This window comes from Ambystoma mexicanum, chromosome 7p (assembly GCF_040938575.1).
Source record: "Ambystoma mexicanum isolate Mex_15411 chromosome 7p, UKY_AmexF1_1, whole genome shotgun sequence".
Classification (NCBI taxonomy): Eukaryota; Metazoa; Chordata; class Amphibia; order Caudata; family Ambystomatidae; genus Ambystoma; species Ambystoma mexicanum.
Genome location: NC_090939.1, coordinates 51,725,193 through 51,746,338, shown reverse-complemented (window position 1 = coordinate 51,746,338; position 21,146 = coordinate 51,725,193). Strand labels below are relative to the sequence as shown.

Sequence of the window (21,146 nt, the reverse complement as noted above, 5' to 3'; positions counted from 1 at the left end):
GGAGGGCACATACCAAAATGAAAGCTGATCTCCTCGCCCCGATCAGCTCTCCATGCACGGGCATGGAAAGTAGAGGCTGAGAGTCTATGGGCAAAACTGGTGGAATGTCTGCTGTTGGTTGCATGGTAGCCAGAGCGGGTCAATGTGTTGGGACAAATTACACAAACATTTTACTGGTGCAAGTTTGGGGTTCCTCTCTTTTGACGAATGGCAACTTTACTGGATGGATCTGAGACACCATTTTTACCTCTTTTTTTTTTTAACCACAGATAGTAAGTGTGAGTAAGGTATATAAACGGGTGGGTGCTAGAAGCGAGGGTTGCAGGAGGTCTCCCCCCACTTTCCTTGGTAAATAAGAGGTAAAATAAGCAAAAAAAGAGTTCAGCAAAGTCTAATAGATCCGCAGGTTTATTTTTGGCATGGTACGAGCACTAGGGCAAAAGTTACTCTGCTGCTCCTTTCAATGCGTTTTGCACCAGGGCAATGTTTGACCTAATGCTAATATGGAACCGCATTAGCACTACAGCAAAAATAGCCCTGGTGCAAAAGAGCATTGAAAGAATATGTATTTACACCAAGGCCATTTATGCCCTTGTGCTAATGCCACTCAAAGTTGAACCTGCACTGCTTGAAAGCTCCTGTAATGGGGCCCCTGGCGACCAGAGTCAATGCCAGGCTAGGAGAAAAAGGCAATTTCAGATTCATGTCCCATGAGTGGGTGACCCGGGAGAATCAAGCATTGCTGCATGGGTCTGGTTATTAGGATCACACCGTTGGTGCAAATGGTCCGCTGGGTAGGTATGATCATGGAGGTGTATTATGGAGCTGGTAGGGGGCTCACATCTCTGGTGGCCGGGGCAAGGGTACTAAGCTCTTCCGTTGTAGCAGAACACCCAGAATCTGCATATTCACCACTTGCAATTGGCACGCGCCAATACACTAAAGTGAAACCCCACAAGCAGTTCTCCTCACAAGTACCTATAGTTCATTAAGGAATCCAAAATCCTCACTAAAATCCTTAGGAACAAACCCCACACTCTCCTACCAAGTCAGGAACCTGGGGTTTTATAGTGATCAGAATGTGCATTGGGCCCTCATTTGCCACTGTGACAAAAGCAGGCTTCTTTCACTGGTCTTACTAAGAATTTCTACAATAGGGATTGGCTATTATCATTATCTTTTCTAAACTAAATTAAGCCAATGAAGCATCTCTGTAACCTATTTGTCTGCTTATGATTACAAAATGTTGCTGTTTGTCTTCTTTTTAGAGTTACCATGTGTGGAGGCTCAGAAGAAGGACAGAGACGAGTATCTTCCATTTCAAGGGTTTTTATTTTATGAAAAGAAATAATAAACTCCTAGAAAACTCTAAACTGTGGGGTTTCCCTGCCTTAAATAAACTAACAAGGGTGCTCGTCAGTCGCTGTTGGGTACAAAAATAAGAACTGTCCTCTGTCCAAATCTCATTGGATTTGGACAGAGTCCAAATCTACCACTTTTCAGAAAAGACCCAAGGCACAGGAGAAGGAATCCCTTCTCCTGTGTTCTGCTTCTCCATAAATTCCCTTCAGTAGTTGATCTGCAGGTAGTTCACTAGTTCATACAGTTCAGAAATACGATTCTTCAGCTTTTCGAATGTTTCCTTGACACTGTGCTTTTCCCTTCTGAGGTTCCTTCTCTCTCTTGACTTAATGTCCACTCTCTTCTATGGCTGGGCCAGTTAACAACACTTTCAACAAGTGTCTTACTTTGCTTCCACTCTTCACTCTTACTGGGAAGAGTATGACTGTGCCAGTAATGATTATCACTTGACTTCCACTCTTCATCATACAGGGACGAGTAAGATTCATATACTCCTTATATTCGTTATCCCTCTCGGGTCTCCCGCTATCCTCGTTATCAACTTTCCTTGGGGTTAGCGTCACCTGATCTGTCTGCAGGATGGGAAACACTTCTTGCACTGTCAGGTTGGCTTTGCTCTTCTTTCCATCTCACTCTCTCCTCTGGACCCGTTCTACGTTTCACGAGTGTCTCCGGTCTCGACGATGCCACTGCACTGGACAGCCCATGGCGTCACGGTCATGCCACCACTAACTGTATGGCTTCTTCGTTGGGATTCCATTTCTCCGGCTTCTAGCTTTTCTCACACACCAGCAGTATTCCCAGTCTGCGAACTGCACCTCTCGGCTTCTCTCAGCTTTCAAAGCAACACAGGACTGCAACTCACAGTCTTCCCTTCCTTCTAGAGCACTTCCTTCGCTTTTTATGATGTGTAGCTGGGCCTTCCCGAGCGGAACATCAGAGTCCTTTCTCTCTCTGTTGCTAGAGTGTTCTGTATCCCTTGAGCTCTCTTCTTCTTCTCAGTTTTGGCAATATAAGTTTCTTCACAGTGAACTACTGGTGTTATACCACAATAACAAACAGTAGATTGTTCTTCTTGGTTTCTTTGTGCTGTAGTTGTAAATGGTGGGTTGTGAGTGCATGACTTAGGGAGTTCCTCTTGGAACCGGGAGTCGTTTTCCCCAAGGGGGGAGTCTCTCCTGTTGAGGTCCTGCTTGCTCCGCCCCTAGGAAGGATATCGCATAGCAGCCTCATCTCCATAGCCTCACAAGGAAAGGCTACCCCCTTCGGTAGAAGTTACTGAATCCCGCAATTCATCACAAATGGCACTGATGAGCAGTACACCACCAAACATGAAATACTGCTTCCTGGTTGCTATCCAATACTGGCATGGCCTTCCACTTGTTAATCCTTGGCTTCTGGAATCTACTGTTACTTACTTGTAAACTGAAAAAGAATGTAAAAGAAGGTTGTTTCTTCTGGTCCCCTTGTCATTGGAACAGTTTGTCAGTGTCATGATTTAACACAATGCAGATTACAAATGAAAGCAGTCCGCTGTGATTAAGTTTACAATGGTCATAATATTGACTTTTACACTAGTGGACCCCAGTCCCCCTTTCTCCACCTTTGCGGGATGTCCTCTATAGAGACATGGCACTAACTGTCAGGTCCCTGGGCAACAGCAGATGTCAGATTAGGCATCATAATTAGTCAAGAGTGTAGTAGTGGTTAAGGAGGATCATTTATATTGAAAAAGCATTTCCTTAATCTGATCATCTATTCAGCCAGCAACTATTGTTCCAACTAATGAAGGAGGACTTCCTGTTCAGATGTGATTGGGCAGTGACTATTGTGATGTGGTTTGGAACTTCTGGAGAGGTTCTAAACCGCCTTTCATCAAGATCAGCTCAGGAATGGTCACAGCGCTCAAGAGCTCCAGAGTTAAGACAAGAAGCCAGAGAAAAGAAAACATATCTCCTTAAAGAAAGTCTACAACTAGAGTCAGAACCTACTTCAGATAAGTGACTGAGAAAGTTGATCAACTTTTGTTTAAAAAAGAAATGTTTTTTTTTTTAAACTATAAGAAAATTGATGGCAAATCTTCATGTACAGTGTAAATATTAGGAACTCAAGAAAAGTAAAAGACATTATTTTAAAAGTTATTAGATGAAAGTTGTTATACTTCAAAGAATTAGTTAACTCATTCTGTGTAACAACGTGCATGTGAAATAAAGCAGACGAGGTAGCGCATGATCGGTTGCATGAGAGCGTTTTCGTTCTTTTTAAAGCGACGTGAGTTTCTTTTTGTTAGAGAAAAGTACCTTGTAGCGTGTCTTGCGTGCCGGCGTAAGAATGAGGAAGAGCTTCGGAAGACGCCGGTAGAAGGTGTGGCGTAGTTTTATTTTTGCACATTGCGACACGCACAAAGGCAGCTGTATTCTAGTCGCGGTGGGCATGTTACAGTGCGGATAAGGAAAGGTTGTCAGAAGCTTTATTTTGGGCAGCGAGTCCTTTGAAGGTACGTGCGCGGGACATCTTTCCTGGCGGCGAGTTCATTGAAGGTACGTGCGCGCGGAAGTTGTGCAACAGACATTTTTTTGGGAGGCGAGTTTTGTAAAAGGTACGCGCTCGTTTGTAAATAGTTATTTAAAAGCAAGTGTAAAAGTAAAAGGACATGTAATTGGAAGTACACAAACAAGCAAGTGAATAGAGAACTGAATTAGAATTAACAGAAGTCATTGGATATTTAAAAGTTAGAAACAAGTTAACAAGTCATAGAGTTTAGGAGTGTTAAGGAAGGTAGATACTGAATGATACAAAACAAATACAAGACTGCATATTGAACTCTGAAAGGAGAGCAGAGAATAAATTCCAAATACTGAGTAAAGACAATTTGACAATTCATTGGTACAAGAATATTTCGCAGAGAGTGAGAAGGAAAAGTCTCTACACCAAGCACAACAATTCAGCAATGTGAACATTTACATGTGGCAGCTATTTAAGAACTCACAAGCTCACGAGTACCAATAAGCCTCTAACCTAAAGGCAGAGGTAGTCAGGTAATAGCTGGTTTTAAAATGGGAAAATAAATAATTTCAATGTAGAAGTATTATTTGAATGTTAATCAGAGATGTGTTATTTGCAGGTTATCCAGTGTTCCAAGAAATAAGGAGACCAGAGGATTCCTGACCGTTGTTGTTTTCTCCACTTCCCCCTTTCCCCTGATTTGGTCAATCGAGCAGTTGTCTATTTGACTGTTGGTTAGACTGGATTGGAGGATTGGGTGGGCTTTCGTCTGCTCCTGCAGGATTTCGGCGCTGGGACCTGATACTAACATTTTCTGGACCAGCAAGAAACAATTTGGGAAAAATGGGGGCCCCTATGTACTGCTGCCTCCATCTTCTACTGTACCTTCCCCTCAGTTACACTGCATATGTAGATGGTACAAGGGGAGTTGTAAGTGGGATTTCTGAAGGAGCTGAAACCAAGGACTACCACGTAAAATAGACACATGTATTTACTGGTATGCACCACTGCCCTTGCTCCAGACTCATGAGATCATTAAAAAGCATGAATCCAAAAGGGGGAAGACGGACTTGCCGCAACAGAGAATTACCCAAATGAGTAAGAGCATCAGCAAGCCTGCTGGAAAGAAGTGCTGGGAGGCAAGACCATGCCCGTAAGCATTGCCTGTAGGGAGCAGAAAACAGGAAACAGGGGGGGGGGGGGATACCTGAAAAAAAGAATGACATCACGCACTAGCAGAGAGCAGCAGCCAAGAGGTCCAGCCCGGTCTATATTTGTATAGAGACTGCCGGCTGGAGCCCGGATCTATGCACAGGCACACACACTTGCATGTGCTGGCGCTTTCTTTAAAACATTTTTTTTATAGAAAAACGGAGCCTCCCGTTAATAATTATTCAGTCCTTATATTTACTGTCCCCCAGACATCCCTTTCCCCATGTTGAGACTTTCTCCAGGCTTGGGGGATAATTCTCAAGCATGAATCTGATTAAGCAAAGACAGGTGATGAGGACCAGCCCAAGAGGTTCTTTGACAGGAGGTGGCCAACCTGAGGCTCTGATCTAGAGCATGGGATGGTGCTTACAAAATGCTCGAGTAGACGCCGTGGCTGCCCATGTGATGACATACCGAGGGACCGGGTACCATCACAGAGCAGCCGCTGGCCTCAAAGCACGAGCCTCAAACCCAGATCAAGGAGGAATATCACAGATTCCGCGAACTTGCGACTACGTATCTAGCCAATAACTGCTACGGAGTGCCAATAGACCCAGGGCACTCTCTGGAGATGGGTTGGCAAGAAAGAAGACACACATTTCCTGCTGAAGGTGTAAGCTGGGAACACATCTTGGTAAATGGGATGGATGCAAAATGAGAATAGGTTTATGAGCCACAGCCAGACCTATCACAGTCATGTAAAGCACTTCAAAACAGAGTTATACACTTAATGCGCCCAGACTAGTGCTTTTTAAACTAATTTTAAGTAAAATAGCAGATCTTTTGAGAGTGGACAATGAGTTTACTTTCCTGTAGGACTGAGACGATGGCAGGTTCGCACTTAAAGACATACTGTAAAGTGCATTCGGTTTTACTCTGCTTTTAGCATACCATCAATCTAAACCACTATCAAGTAAAACACTCTCCTCACCCGGTTGCTCTGGCGCTGGCTCTTGTATGACCGCCGTCGTTGCGTCGCTATAACACATGATGAGGTATTCCTCCACCTCTCGCTCACGGAGGAGCTCCGTGCCGGAACCATCAGCATTGATGATGAAGAACCTATGGAGCACATCCACAAAGGATAGACGATCATTACTGAGGGCGAGTGAAAGGACATCCTACTGCACATCACATCGCCTAGACCAGAGACTGCTCCCACACAGAGGATGACAATGATTCACAAATGGATTGTAATAAAAGATATAGGATAGTGCTTTGTGTGTTGGCTTTATGGTGAAGTATTTGATGAAATGGTCTCTGCTGTGACTTGAACCCTACTGATGCACAAATCAAATTCACTGGTGTTTGTGGAGCGGATAACCAAGTGGCAGGAGAAACAAGAGCAGTAATAAAGTTATCTTTTAGTTGCTCAGTGCATCTGGTCCCAGACTCTCTTCTTTAAAGAAGTACCTTCTCACATGGACACCCCCCTGCAGTACCTCCCAAGAGCTGTTGGAATCGATGGCAGTAGAGTCAGTACTGGTGATGCCAACAAACCTACGAATGAGTGCAAAAGTCCCCATCAGTTGATCCTGCTCCAGTGTTTGAATACTTTGCCTTTCCAATTTCCCAGAGGTTGGCAACTGAATGTAAAATAGCGGGTGCCTGATGAAGACCTCGCCTTGTAGTGTTCTTAAGCACATAGGCCAGGAACATTCTTAGCAAACTATGATGCATCTTCTGCCGTTGCCATTTTACAGTGTGGAAGAGAGGCTGCCATTGGTCAATGAAGATATGCAATTGAAGTCCAAACCTGCAGGGCTTTGAATATATGGACCCATGAGGGTCTGTGCTGTTTGGAGTGATTTACCTTGGAAAGTGAGCATCGTATGTCCCAGGGGAATGGTTCCTCGTGCTACTCAGCTGAGAGATCCCACCATCTCGCTCTGTGACTTCCGCCTCCACCTCTTCATCACCTAACTCAGAGCCGGGAATAACAATAGATGTCCTCCCATCGACCATGACCTATGGAAAGAAAGCAAAAACAATCAGACTCCTCAAGGATTGGACCGCCAGCTGGCTTGGCACAGGATTATGTGCTTTTTTGGCTGTTGGGTAACAGTTTGAACTTTGATTAGGGGCCCTAGGCATTTTGTGTTCGTAGACTTCATTCAGCAACCCACACAAAGGTAAATGACGAAAGTACGACAAAAGTTGGTATCAAAGTTGACGCGCTGTCCTATAGAAAGAGAGACTTGCACTCTCCCATACAAACTAAGGAGTGTGGGCCTCATCACGAGTTGGGCAGTAGCCCTTAAATGTGGCGGTAACGCTCTTACAGCCGCATTTAAGGATCCGCCCAAACATGAGTATGGCGTGTTTACCCCCAGCTCAAAGCTGGGGGAAAAAACATGCCGGAAATATGCTGATTTTCGACCCAATGGGGAATTACGTTTGTTGCTCAACCCGTGATCCGGCAGTAACACCACCAGACCGTTGGGCGGTAACGCAAATACAGTTGGGCGGTATCCCAGTCTACAGCACTATGGAAATAACATTTGCAAATAACTATATGTTAAAGAAAGACTCTCCCCTCTATGCCCTCGGATGCATCTGTGAATGACCCATCTTGCATTTGTGCAAATGCCTCAAAAGCAAACATTTCTATATTTACAGTTTAATGTGCTTTATTGGTAGGGGGCGAATTGTGTGTGCCCAGTGGGTTTACACGTCTGAAAACTGATTATGGCACAGGTTTGAATCCGAGTGGCTGACTCAGCCAGTCCATGAACCCCTGCGAAAGTAGGGTGAGAACACACTTTGATAGTGGTAAGAGAAATACATTTCTAAAGAGCACCATAAACATGGGTGATTTTTTAAGTATTACGCTTGTGCCAGTCTGAGGATCCTTACAGCCAGGGGTGGACTGGGAACCAAAACGGGCCCTGAAAATAATTTTTAAAGTGGGTCTGTATTACACAATTTCAGCAAGCCCTGCCCTTTTCCTATGAGAAAACGTGGAAATAAAATAGGTCACCACACAAAAGAGGCCCAGGGTGAAGAGGCCTACCAGGAAATCTCCAGAGTTCACTATAGGACAGTCCATTCACCTACCTGGAAGAGGTTGCCCTCGTGGTCCATGACCTCACAGATGACGTGCGCAGCGTGCCTCATGATGTAACATCCGGTCGGCGGCTCGAGCTGCACACCCGGCGGCGGCACTCGGGCAGAACTGCTGCTGGGCACAGGGAAATACATGGCGCTCCCCACACTGTCAATGGAGAGGCGGCCCGACCTTACAGGGAATACCTGCAATGCAACGCGAGAGGGTAGCAACATCACTGCACATACTTCAGGGAAACAGCTCAAATGACAATGCAGGAGAACATATCAAGGACGCTTCTCTGATGGTGCAATGATGGATGGCCTCCTCTAGGGGGTCATAACGTTATCGAGAGCTTGGCAGGGGCAGGGGCTTGCTCCGAGGGAAAGAACTGGCTTCCTAGATGCAATGATTAGAGTGAGGGAGAGCTCATCACCTGAAATCCCCCAATCCGTGTTCAGCGAGGTGCCCCCGGTGACAAAGCGATCTCCCACTCATCATCACAGGAACCTGGGAGGGGAGATCACCAGCCCTCAAAGCCAACACATTGGGAGATCTCTGTCTTACTATTTACCCTGATGGCGGAACACTGCATCACCAAAAAGTAAAGGCCAGACACTCTCATGGGAAGAGTAGCAGAAAGGAAGGCTAGCAGGGAAGTACACATGTTCCCAATGATCCCCACAGAAGAACAGTCCACCCGGGTATACTGACAAATATGCACATCTACCACAAGGTCACACATCGCATATAGGAGTGGAACATAAGTACTTCGGTGAAACAAAGCCCAATCGAGCCTAGTGCAGATACAATGACTGCAAATGGCCAGTTAAGGTCTAACTCACTCTTGACCTCACTCTTGACCCTACAATGCAAACAACATACCTGACGGCAGACCCAGTACAGAGATAAGTTAGGGTCTGTATGTGTGCATGCACGGGTGTTTGAGGTATGTCTTGTCTTTCTTAATGCATATGTGTTTTCACTATTTGATTACTCATCTGACATAGGATTGATTGTATATAGGCATTTACTGATAAGTCAGACTGTTAAGGTGTTTTTCTTCTTCCTGTTTTAGTTACTTTCGTCATGATTATTACTTGGATTGTTATGTCATTACTTGTTTATTGTGTTCCTATGTTTACGATGTATTGTTTTGGAAAAGTATAAATAAACAGTATATAAATGAAAGAGTAGCCCCCGAAACAATACAACACACAGTCATTATCATATTCAGGCTGCAAGGGCGCCACAAGGAATTAAGTCACAGGTTTCCTGCTAAACTCCAAGCAAAAGCTGTATACATATAGTAGATATGCACACAGCTTAGGGATAACTATCAGAGGTAGAAAACATGGGTAGACCACGTTCAACAAAGCCAGGATACATTTTAGATTGACACTACATAGGAACAGAGAAGCACATTACACTCCAAGGAGGGAAACATAAGTAACACATAATGATGTTTATTCAGAGTCAGAAATGTAACATCTGCACATCTGGTAGTTCAAATAGAGTGACCATCGTTCTGGGGGGTACTAGTGCCCTAAATCTTAGTTCGTGTTTTGGCATCTCAAGACCTCTGCCTTAGCTCCCAGGAATACGACCTTGGTGCTTGGCCGCAGCCCTTCACGTCTTCGGCTGCACACATTCCTACCTAATTAGTTCATAGACAAATCTGATGTGGGGGCATACGTGTGTTCTTTTGCCGTGCCTGAAAATTGGCAAGCACTAACAAGATGAGAAGCAAGGCCTCTTTTTGTGTTATACAGGAGAGCGGGGCTTGTGAGGCTTCAGGCCTACTCGTAAAGGCAATGTTAGTTCATGCTGTGTTTGTCATATATTTAAGCAGACTATATCCTGCAAATGTAAATTGAAACATTGCTGATTAACTTTTCCCCTTTGTGGGTTTCTACTCCCAGCAGTTACCCTTATTGATAACACTTGCATAATGTGCGCATGATTGATTAAAACTTTCACATTGGTCTTTACAAATCACACTAGATACACTGTTAAATAAGGTATTCCTTTCGTTGTTTTTTTCACCATCTTGTTGCACGCTCCATTTATGACACTATGGGCCTCATTACGACCCAGGCGGTAAGGGGTTTACGGCAGCGTAAACAGCGCCGACCCTTACCGCCTGATTCCGAGGTCCCTTAGCGCCATGGAGGATTTAACACCTGCTTTTAGCAGGTGTTAAATCCATGGCGCTAAGGGACCTTGTTGTTAATTACGCCACCGTAATTTACGGTGGCGTAATTAACGCCTTCCCCACTCCCATTATGCCCTATGGGGCAAAAATGGGAATGGGGAAGGGTAAATGGGGATTGGGGACTTACCGCCCCGCCAACCTCGGAATGGGGCGGTAAGTCCGCCAACCACCATGGCGTAAACGTAGTTTACGCCATGGTGGTAAAGGTACGACCCAGGCGGTAACTTACCGCCTGGGTCGTAATGAGGCCCTATGTGCCATTTTCCTTGTTGATTTTTTCTTTTTGTCCTTCTTTTCATATTCACATGTCTGTGCTTGCCTGCCCAACTGGGTATGTATTTATCTCCTTATTGCCACACATTCATGTTTGACATGGAATTATTTTCTGAATTACTGTCTGTATCTTTTGAAATTGAATTGATTTTGATTGGCACAAATGGCAATTTTGAAATGAACATTTATGATTGTATATAGTAGGGCAGGGCCCTGATGAAGGAGATACACTCAAATGCATTGGCTGATGAGCCCTTACTGAAAAGGCAACAGCTGGTCTCACATGTTTTATCATGGAAAATCATATACTCAATGCAAGAGGATCGTTTAACTGATTATTGATGTTCCTATTTGAGAGCATATCGAACTCATTGAAAATCTTCTGGAACCTTCACTGGTTTTGAAACACACTGGAACCTACAAGCAGCTCCTCATAGGAGAGCAGAGTGAAAGCAGCAACTGGCTGACTGTGTGGTTCCCACACAGTTTAGCTTACATTATAGACTTTTGGATCCTGGTGTCCCTGGATCTTCTTTACCAGTCTGCTTCTCGGAACATATGTTAACTAACCCGGAACGTTGATATTACTTCGGAACATAATCTTCATTTGAGCTAACCAGTGGTGCCCACCTTTCCTTTCACCATTATCTTACCTTCAAAACACACTTAGGTGGAGGCACACAATAATAGTAACTTTAAGTATTATCATTTGAAAATGTCATTTGAAGACATTGAATCCCTGACCACAAAAGGTGCTGAGACTTTAGGATTTACTAAAGAAGAGGCGGATAGCATGTTAAGGCTCATCAGTCAGACTACATTCAGTAAATCCAATAAAAACAATCCGGATCCAGCAAAACGCATAAAACAATTGGAATACTTGATTCGCAAAGAGATCAAATGCAAGTTACATGCAATTACATTGGGCAGATGATATAAAAATCAATGCATCCCAATAGGATTAAGGATACAGCTACGTCCTACCTTATGTAAGGAAAGTAAAGAGTTTGTGCGTAAGTGGGAGGCTATCTTAAACAAGTGTTCACTGGACCTCATTCTCCCAACCATTCAGGAATTATTGTGCAATTTAACAACACTTCACACAGAGATTGAGGAAATTGAAAAAGAGTTATTGTAGACATTAGGCCAAGAAGACTTTGAAGGGATACTAGCAGAGATTAATAATAAACTTGACGGTTACAGAACCGAACTGGAGGCTAAGAAAGTAAGAAAATGCAAGGGAGATACCTACGACTATCTTAACGAGGAAGTTTACACCTGGATGGACAAATATGGACCACCACCAAGAAAACTACAACAAGATCATTCAAGTAATACCTCCAGCTCAGACTCTGAACCAACAAGGGAATTGGTCAAGAGACAGGGCACGGCATTGAACATAAGTAGCACCAACACAGGGGCTGAAGCTGCAGCCACTACATCCGCTGGGTCTTTTTTAGGGACCGGACAAAAATAACCAGAAGAGGGAAGAGGAAATCAAAAAAGAGGGATGTGTCACGAGACAACAGAAGAAAACCTAGTTATCAATATGTCAAGCAGAGAGTTCACACCGTCTGAAAAAGAAACTTTGCAGAAAGGCCTCAGCTTTGTGCCAACCTATAGGACCATATTCTTTGACACTAAAGGGGATTCAGAACTATCAGAAGTTTAAGAATTTAGAGCTAAAAGCACTTTCATGCACCCAAAACCAATACCCTCAGTGGAAAATTTTCACAAGCAAGTCATTAAAGACCTAGAACACCTCAGCTTTAAACGGCCCACAAGTAAGAACCTCAAACCCCATGAGATGACCCTTATCAAGAACGTATTTGGTACAAAATGAATCACTATCTGCCCCGCTGATGAGAGAATGAAAGTGACTATGACACTGAGTGTATGAGACAACTGGGAGATACCAATACTTATGCCAAATTGGATGGAGATCGGATGGAGATTGGATGGAGATCCCACTACTATAATCATGCGAAATCTAGGGGAATTACTCATGAAAGCAGAGAACCTAGGCTGGATCAATCATCACACTCACAAATTTCTTATGACTTCCTATCCGAGAATCCTGAACTTTTACACCTTACCTAAGATCCGTAAAGATCCACTGAAACCACCAGGTAGACTGATCGTAGCTTGCATGGATAGTGTGCTACAACCATTAGGGAAATATTCTGACTATTTCTTACAACCACTTATCCAGAAAACAGACACATATGTGAAGGATACCAGACATTTTTTACAACAGCTAAGAGAAATGACATATAACCCTAACAACATTCTCTTTACAGTGGACGTTAAGAACCTATACACGTCGATACCCCACGACCTAGGCCTTGAAGCTATTGAATGGATGCTCCTGAGAGAAGAAGATATGAAAGCACAGAAGTAGTTAATTCTTGTTCTTCTTTAATTTATAGCAGAAAACACATACTTTTAGTACAAAGACACATTTTATTTACAGGTTTCCGGTACATCCATGGGGGCAACCAGGGCCCCTACTTATGCAAACTGTTTTATGTATAAATTTGAAAAAGAACATGTACTCACACACACCACTTGGAAAAAAGAACATCCACTTATGGATCAGATACATCGATGATATATTTGGAAATGTACTGGCACAAAAGCAGAACCTGAGAATTTCTTTGCTTACTTGAACCAAATTGACCTCAGAATTCAATTCACACATGAGAAATCCAAGACTGAGATTCACTATCTCGATGTAAACATCAGAACTGGAATCAACGGATATACTACTAATTTATTCCGCAAGGACACAAACAGGAACAATCTCCTGTACCGCGTAAGTTTCCACCAACCGAGTCTCATCAAGAATTTGCCATTTAGCGAACTGTTGCAGGTTAAACGAATAGTGAGTGACCCAGACCACTATATAAAAGAGAACAATCGGAAATGGGGAAGACATGTATTGCACGTGGATACACGGACACAGATATAGAAGCAGCAACCATCAAGGCTGACCTCATTCAACGAGATACACTACTAACACAGAAAAAGGAACTTAAAGGTACACTCCCACGGTTGTATGTTTCCACACAGAGTAATCATATCAAAAAGATTATCAAGAAAAATTGGAGAACTCTCACATGCGATCTTAGAGTACAACATCTGTTCAAATCATTCCGGTATTTGCCTATCAGAGGACGAACTTGTATCGACAATACCATCCTTTCAAAAATCCATTACAAAATTAACTGCCACATTTCCTTGCCTAGATTGCTCAAATTGTGGATTTGTTACCAAGGGGAATACCATTAATCATCCCTGCATGGATGATAACATTAAATTGAAAAACTTTGCGACTTGCGACAGTACCCACATAATTTATTCCATAAAATGCCCGTGTGGGATTTACTATATTGGTCAGTCCAAATGTGCAGCAAAAGTTAGATGAAATGAACATAGATCCTGTATTAGGAACGCCAACCGAAACTCAGCGGTAGCCAGACACAGGCACGAAAAGAGACACATCGCCCATATCAGGTTCCAGATAGTGGAAATTGTGACCAGATCGAACCCACGTGAAGATATCAACATTAAACTAGGCAGAAGAGAAACCTACTGGATGGACTGTCTAGGAACCCTGACTCCAGATGGAATTAACAAGGAGATACATTTCCTATGCTACATCTGACTGTTTCCCATGTCACATATGTATTTATCTTTTCTGAGAAGTTACTATGATGCGCCCATGTGGTATGTCTATGTTTTTTCACCAAGCACATGGATTTGTGTGTTGTCTTGCGTGCAACTCTTGTTCATGTATTCAAATGTTTATGCATTTTAAAACCTAGGTTTTTACTACACATTAACAGCCCCATATAACAGTTATGTGGATTTACAACAGAGCATATGTTATGTGAACACTTGCAACATAACCCGATATTTGAAAGTGAACATCTTAGCCTAATTTATATATACATTTTATTTCCAGGCTTTCACTTTTATATGCGCAGTCCTATGTCATTTATATGTTCTCGCTCAAATACACGTAGTCACAAGCATCCGTCTTACAGCTGAACACATGTATTCCAAGATTGGTACGCTTGCCTTACAGCATACTGATGAATCCTCACAGTATAGCTACTAGAAGGGCCCGCTGATGGCCCCTGGAGATTCCCAGTAAAGACTGATATAGTCCTTGCTTGACTACCTGCAAAGTCCAATACACATGGAAAAACATCCATGTGTGTATCTAAGAGGACGAACGAGAGGTGAAATTTGTAGACCTCTGTTCAAGCATACTGACCATTACCCCATATGCAGCATTGCTTAAGTATCTTGAGCCATAATGCACGGCATATACAAAGAAAATTGAAGAAATACAACAGAGTACATAATTAGGATTAGCATTCCAAAGGAGACAACATCAAGATGTTTAGTAGATTAAACGCTACTATGAAACACTCATCAGCTATAATCTAGGCTACCTAACAGTAGCAGATTGAGTCAGTGGACCTTCCAAGATGGAGGTCCCAGTCAGTGGAATAGCCCGTTCGTCTTCCCCCTCGTCTTACGTGCATGTGTGCCCAGTTCGAGGACCCGGAAGAGCCGTCTATGTTAAAATGGCTGCAGCAGAGCTCAGAACATTGTTTCTGGAGCGCGCACAAGAGCCGGAATTAAAGGTAAGGGAATACTTGTCCACTGGGACGTTTGTAAGAGCTAACCGTCGGCTTAAGACCCCACAGGAACTGCAGCATGCATAACTGATCTGCAACCCTGGAGTCGTTTTGAAATATTTGCACTAAAATAATGAAAAAGCATGTAAATAATGAAGAATGCAATTCAAAAATGCCCTCTATACTACTAAACCTAACTGCTAAACCGGTACGCATTTAGGTATTCAGGACTACTTAACAGTCCGGAACCGAAGAGTTAACCACGACTCAAGGGAGTTGAGGCAGGGTGAGGCACTGCGCATTGAGGGTAAGGAGACTACCACAGTAGCCAACAGTTAATATATGATACTCATGCCCTGTAAGGAAAATAACATGGATATCGTTATCTCTTCCCTCCACTCCCCGTCCCGCTCTACCTTTTTGCAAGCACAGTAGCCAGTCTGTGCTTCATCCGGATTGCGCTGCCCGGAGGGGGAACGCGGCCCTGAAGAAAGTGGTTACATCAACAAATACCACTGAAACCGGTCGGCCTAAGACAGGGGTTCTTGCAGTCTCCTAAGTACCCAGGAGCTTGCATTAGAGGAACCTCATTGCACAGTAAATGATGTACATAGATCCTTAAACATGGAGCCTTGTTTTAGCTTTAATATTTTACTAATGTTTTTACTATTTCTTTTTAACAATTTCGAAGTCGCAAAACAGGGTTATTAACAGCAATAATCTGAACCCTGTATGACTTCCAACACCTGTTGGGGCTTGATGAACAATGCCTCCAAAGTGCTTTTAGATTAGCTATTTTGGCAGTCCTTCACATTGTTCCTACTAGTTCAGGCAAGCCTCTTCTTCTGTCCCCTAATCCTAGATAAGCGGTACACCCCTGCACCCTCAGGTTTATCAACCACAGGAGGGTTTAGCTAGAATATTTGGAGGGCCACATAGGGTGTACTTACTGACACAACTGAAAAACAATAATTACATACGTAACCTGTTACTTTGAAGAACTACATAGTGCACAGTGGAGGATATAATATTAAGGGTCTTTTAGAGGTTTATTGCATTTCCATTGTACCCGTTCAAAGTATTACACAGTACACATGTACTCTGGTTGGACATACTTGAAGGCGAACTGCTCCGCACGTTCATAAACTTGCCCAATTCGGTACCGGTTGAAGCCCTAAGGCTGGAATTCGGTTTGCCTTCATTAATGTCTACGGGGTGTGTACGGAGAACTCGGTTATACGCTAAACTATTGAAAACACATCAAAATTCAAATGGCTTGAAACAACTTTTGGGCAAACAGCTAAACAATGATGGTAAGAATGGTTTTGTACTAGACTTAAAATTGACGGTGATGAAACATCTAGCAGCATTGGATATACATGTTGATATTTTTGACTCTGACCCCAACTTTGAAAATTTCATGAAGAAAAAAATGAGGTTGTGGGACAGAGCTAAACATATAGACAAGTTGCATATCAGGAAAAGATATGGAGAATATTCACCCCAAGGTTTTCCTTATTTCAAACCTTTAGCTATTTGACTACATTTTGTTCAATCGAGTTAAAGCGATTTATATTGTATCCGCGACTGAATTTATTCTGCACTAAAGAGTTTTTTTGGCATGTGGCAAACTACCTCGCTTGTAGCTAGTTCCTGCCGGCTTAGCCACCAAGAATTGGAGAACAGCCGGCATATATTAATGGCCTGTCCTGACCTGATTACTTGTTACGTGAAAGGTTGTGTAGGATACGTGTCAAAAATTCAAAATATTCTATATTTATTTATTGTTTGCTTGTTAGGTGCTTATACAATAAGAAAATACTGTTTCAAAGCACCCACACGGCAAGGGAGTGGGCAGGAGTGGGAAATACATTAAAATACATTAAAAAACACAATATAAAAGAGCAGTGGGGGGAGGAGGAAAACAGGCCAAACCTACTGTGCCTTGTGAGAATTCAGAACTTGCAAGTACAGCAAGGAAGAAGGCAGGGGGTCAGAGCTGTGGAGTCTGAGTTCATGGATGAGCCACAGATAAAGTGCTAGGGATGTTGAGTGCTACACAGCCTGGAGCTGCGAGGGGAGTAAGTGCCAGCCACCAGGGTGGAGGGCGTAAGTGCAGATAGACAGGAGCTGGGCCAATTGGGTGCGGGAGGTCAGGGCCTGAGGATGCATAAGGGCCCAGGACACCAATCGCAGCAACTGTGCAACCAATTTTATGACCAATTTTGGTCAATGATATTTGGCGCTGAATCCATAGTTCTAACTGCTGCATCCTTTGCAATCTGGATAGAAGCCATGAGGAGATCTGGTTAAATTGTGAAACCAATTCACTGGACTATGTTAGCTCCTTTAGATACTGTATGAAGTTAATTGTATATTACTAAGTGATGTGATTCATTTTGTATTTTTATATCTTTTTTCTACTGTGATGATACTGATGATGATGACATTTGATTGATTACTCAGCTTTTAGGTTTTTAAAAAAAATTAAGTGCTTAAACATTTATAATTAACTAAATGCACAATAATTCTTTTTTTTAAAAAAAGTAAATAAAACATGCTCTGACTCCTGGCCATGTGTTACTAAGAAAGATCATCACCAAATATGAGTGTGCCCACTATATTTTCTTGATGCTCAACTGTTTCAAGATGGATCTCATCAAGGTTAAAGCAGTCATCACAATTAATTAGCATTTAGTTGTAGCATGAGCCATCATTTCCTTACCAAGCTTCTGTGGCAAGTATTCCAGCCCTTCCAACCAACACAGCAACAACCTGCACACCAATAGATTGGTGTGCATTCCTTCAAAAGGGATCTTTTCAGCTCAGTCAATCTCACCTCATATGCTCCCTGAGGCTTTGCCAAGACAGCGGTACGATCTCCAAGGACAGCGTAGCAGCTGTTCTCCTCACAGTTCATGATGATCGTTGCAAACTCCAGGCTCTCCACTCGTATAAACCTTCCTCTGCGCGTCACTGTCTGTGGCCTTTCCCCTGAAGGAGAAGGGAAGTCAGAGAAGAGGCCGACAGCAAGCACACCTTAAAGTAACATCCACCGTGGGCACATTTACTGGTCGCTTGTAGAAGCATAAATCACGCATTTACGGAACTGGGATGCGCATACATGGTGCAGGAGACAAGGTTACACCCTAGTGAATTCTTGGACCTATCATGTATTTTCCTCTCCTTGAGCAGTCTTGCTACACAGTATCTGAATGGTGTCATGCCACTCAGTGCTTAAAGGCCCTTTACGGCTAATATTTCCAAAGGATAATGAGTGAGCTTGGCATGGATTGGCAGGATATCTATCAGGCTTAGAATCCATCATTGAAAGATTCCCCTCTTGGAGTAAATTAATTCCATTGAGGAATGTCATGCCTCTTGCCCCTGTTTGCAATACAAACTGTACAATTGTCGCTAGACATGTACTGACTCTTTGCATTTGTGTTATTTCTAAAGAAGTTAAATACAATACCTTCTAAAAAGATTGATTTCAAAGGCTACATTTTATCGTAACTTGTTTATTGATTATTTAGTTTTTATTTTCTTTTTTCTTTTATAAACATCATCATAATCACAAGACCAGTAATACAAAAATGGCAATCACTCATTAACATTGCATTAAAACCTTAATGAAACAGGTACACCTAAAAACCAAGTGAATACAATTACATTGTGTAAAAACGCCACACCATACTGTGATCTCATATACATACACACTCCTCTTCATCCCTTCCATCGTCATTCACAAAACCCATTCATACTTGTGCAAAAAAGCAGTAATCACCATTTGTTTGAGAAAACCAATAGGCCTGACCTTTAGACCCTTAATGCTGGTTGATCAATGTCATCCCCTACCAAATGCATCAATTATTAAATATATTGTTGGCATATATTGTAAATCATTCTACCATATTGATTCGCCACATATTTTTATATGTTGCAAGAAAAACACGATCACATTCCTGAGGACATTTTTTAAACTGTTGTCATGTCGACTCGAGTTTCGGGCCTGGCTCAAAGGAATTATCCTGCCAGGACTCTCATCAGGACAAAAAAACACTTAGTTCTTTCTATTAAGTTTGTTGTTATTTTCTCTTGCGTGTTTAATTATACTGGAACTCCCTCTTCAGTTGGAAGTACAACTTCTCTAGGTGTCAAACAGTGTCATTGATCATCCGTATTGCTTAGTGACGGCCAGGTCACACTTAGCTGGTAGTAATTCCACACACATCCACCTGGGTTGCAGGTCCTGCACAACGTGAAACCGGAGAACCAAACCCGAGCTAAAGATCAATTTCAAAGGGTGCAGCTGTTAAGTCTGTAATTTGTGCTCATTGGGCAACTCATCCCAGTGTGGTCTATTTATTGAAGGCATCTCTCCCTCCTTGGTTTTTCGCGTAGCGGTCACATGTGTGCGACCAAGGCGCTGTGTAAACAGCTGTTCCAAGGCTTCTGACTCCCCTGTTTGTGCATTTCTTCAATGTTTAAATCCTTCGGCTCTGCCTTTGGTTTGCTAATCAAGACCTCCTTACAGACCTGTCATTCCGACATGGATTCGGTACAATAATACAACCAGATACCTTTGGGTCAGGCACTCTTTATGAATAAATAAATAGAGGTTTGTTTTATATTTCTCCTAGAAAGAAGAAGTTTTAGTGGCTATCTCCGTAAAAGAAATCTTTGTACAAGAGGTAAATGGCCTACGGAATTGACATCTCTTCCCCTCTTTCCCCCATGACTGAGATCAGACTGACTTGTGCAGCAGATACCACTGGCAGCGGGGAGGGGGAGGCGGCTATGGTCCCTTGAGCTAGTTGGGTTTGCCTTGTTGCAATAGGAATTTTATTTTAACTTAATTTGTATTGGATCTTAATGGCTTTAAGATTTCTTTTACCTGGGGAAATGGAAAGCAGCAGGCCGCCTCTCTCCGGACCCTTGTTTTCTAAAATTCGGTAAAACCTTTGCTCTGATCGTAGAGACAAATGTCCTCTTATATGAAATGGAGATCATGTTAAATTGACTTTGTGGATCCTTGTACACTGGGGCAGGATGCATGCACGGCTGGATAAGGACGCAACCACAATAGCAAACAAAATGTCTGAAATGACACTGAGCAAAAGTCCTGGAATGCCCTCTGATAGGCCACTCAATACAAGCCCAGTAACAGTAAAGCCTGCGTCCAATCTATCCACAAATGCAGCACCTCTTAGACAATGCACATTCAAATGTGGTTTCCCCTTGTCCAAGCACACTGCTACCAAAACCTTGACAAGCTCCTTGAGGCAACTTATGGACATACCTGAGGGCACAAAGAAGGAACTACCACGAGAACTTCACCAAGGGAGTGGGTGCACGAAGATCATCGCAGAGACACAGTCCGACCCTTTGTCACTGGAGGACCTGCAATTTACTAAAAGCATAACAGAGGGAGCATACATGAGTGTATGAAGCAAAGCGGCTATGGTGAATGTCCCCATACACAACAAATATGCCCGTCTGGTGCAGCTTTAAGAACATGATGTAGAAGATTTTGTCTTGCCCTCTCCATGCAAATTGATTAAGCCCAAAAGCAGCAGCATAATGTTGGGCAAAAGGCATAAGAGTGATATGAACAACATTAGGCTTGATAAGCCAGAATTGTGCCTGTTTGATTACTGTACGGCTTGTACAATATTACAAAATGAACACAGCTCAGTCAAATGTGACCCAACCTAAAATACAGGCACAGTGGACTACTCTGCTCTCCTTTTTTGTTAAACGACAGCCATCTGTGCCTGGGACCTTAAGAGATGGTCCACTGGAACCGATTAGGTAAGTGGGCAATAAGGATGGCTGCAGATACCTTGGAAAAACAAATGAACACACATAACTCTATACA

At 42.9% G+C, this 21,146-nt stretch overlaps 1 protein-coding gene across 3 annotated transcripts in view; it reads right to left on the bottom strand.

The window, feature by feature from the left end:
* SPAG17 (sperm associated antigen 17) overlaps positions 1–21,146 on the bottom strand; it is a 1,712,709-nt gene that overhangs the window by 380,797 nt on the left and 1,310,766 nt on the right. For all 3 annotated transcript variants that reach the window (XM_069635754.1, XM_069635756.1, XM_069635755.1), the window contains exons 31-34: positions 18,105–18,259; positions 8,137–8,331; positions 6,893–7,047; positions 6,011–6,141 (exon numbers count right to left, since the gene is read on the bottom strand). In XM_069635754.1, the coding sequence (XP_069491855.1) occupies positions 6,011–6,141; positions 6,893–7,047; positions 8,137–8,331; positions 18,105–18,259 (636 nt within the window). The remainder of the gene's footprint in view (positions 1–6,010; positions 6,142–6,892; positions 7,048–8,136; positions 8,332–18,104; positions 18,260–21,146) is intronic.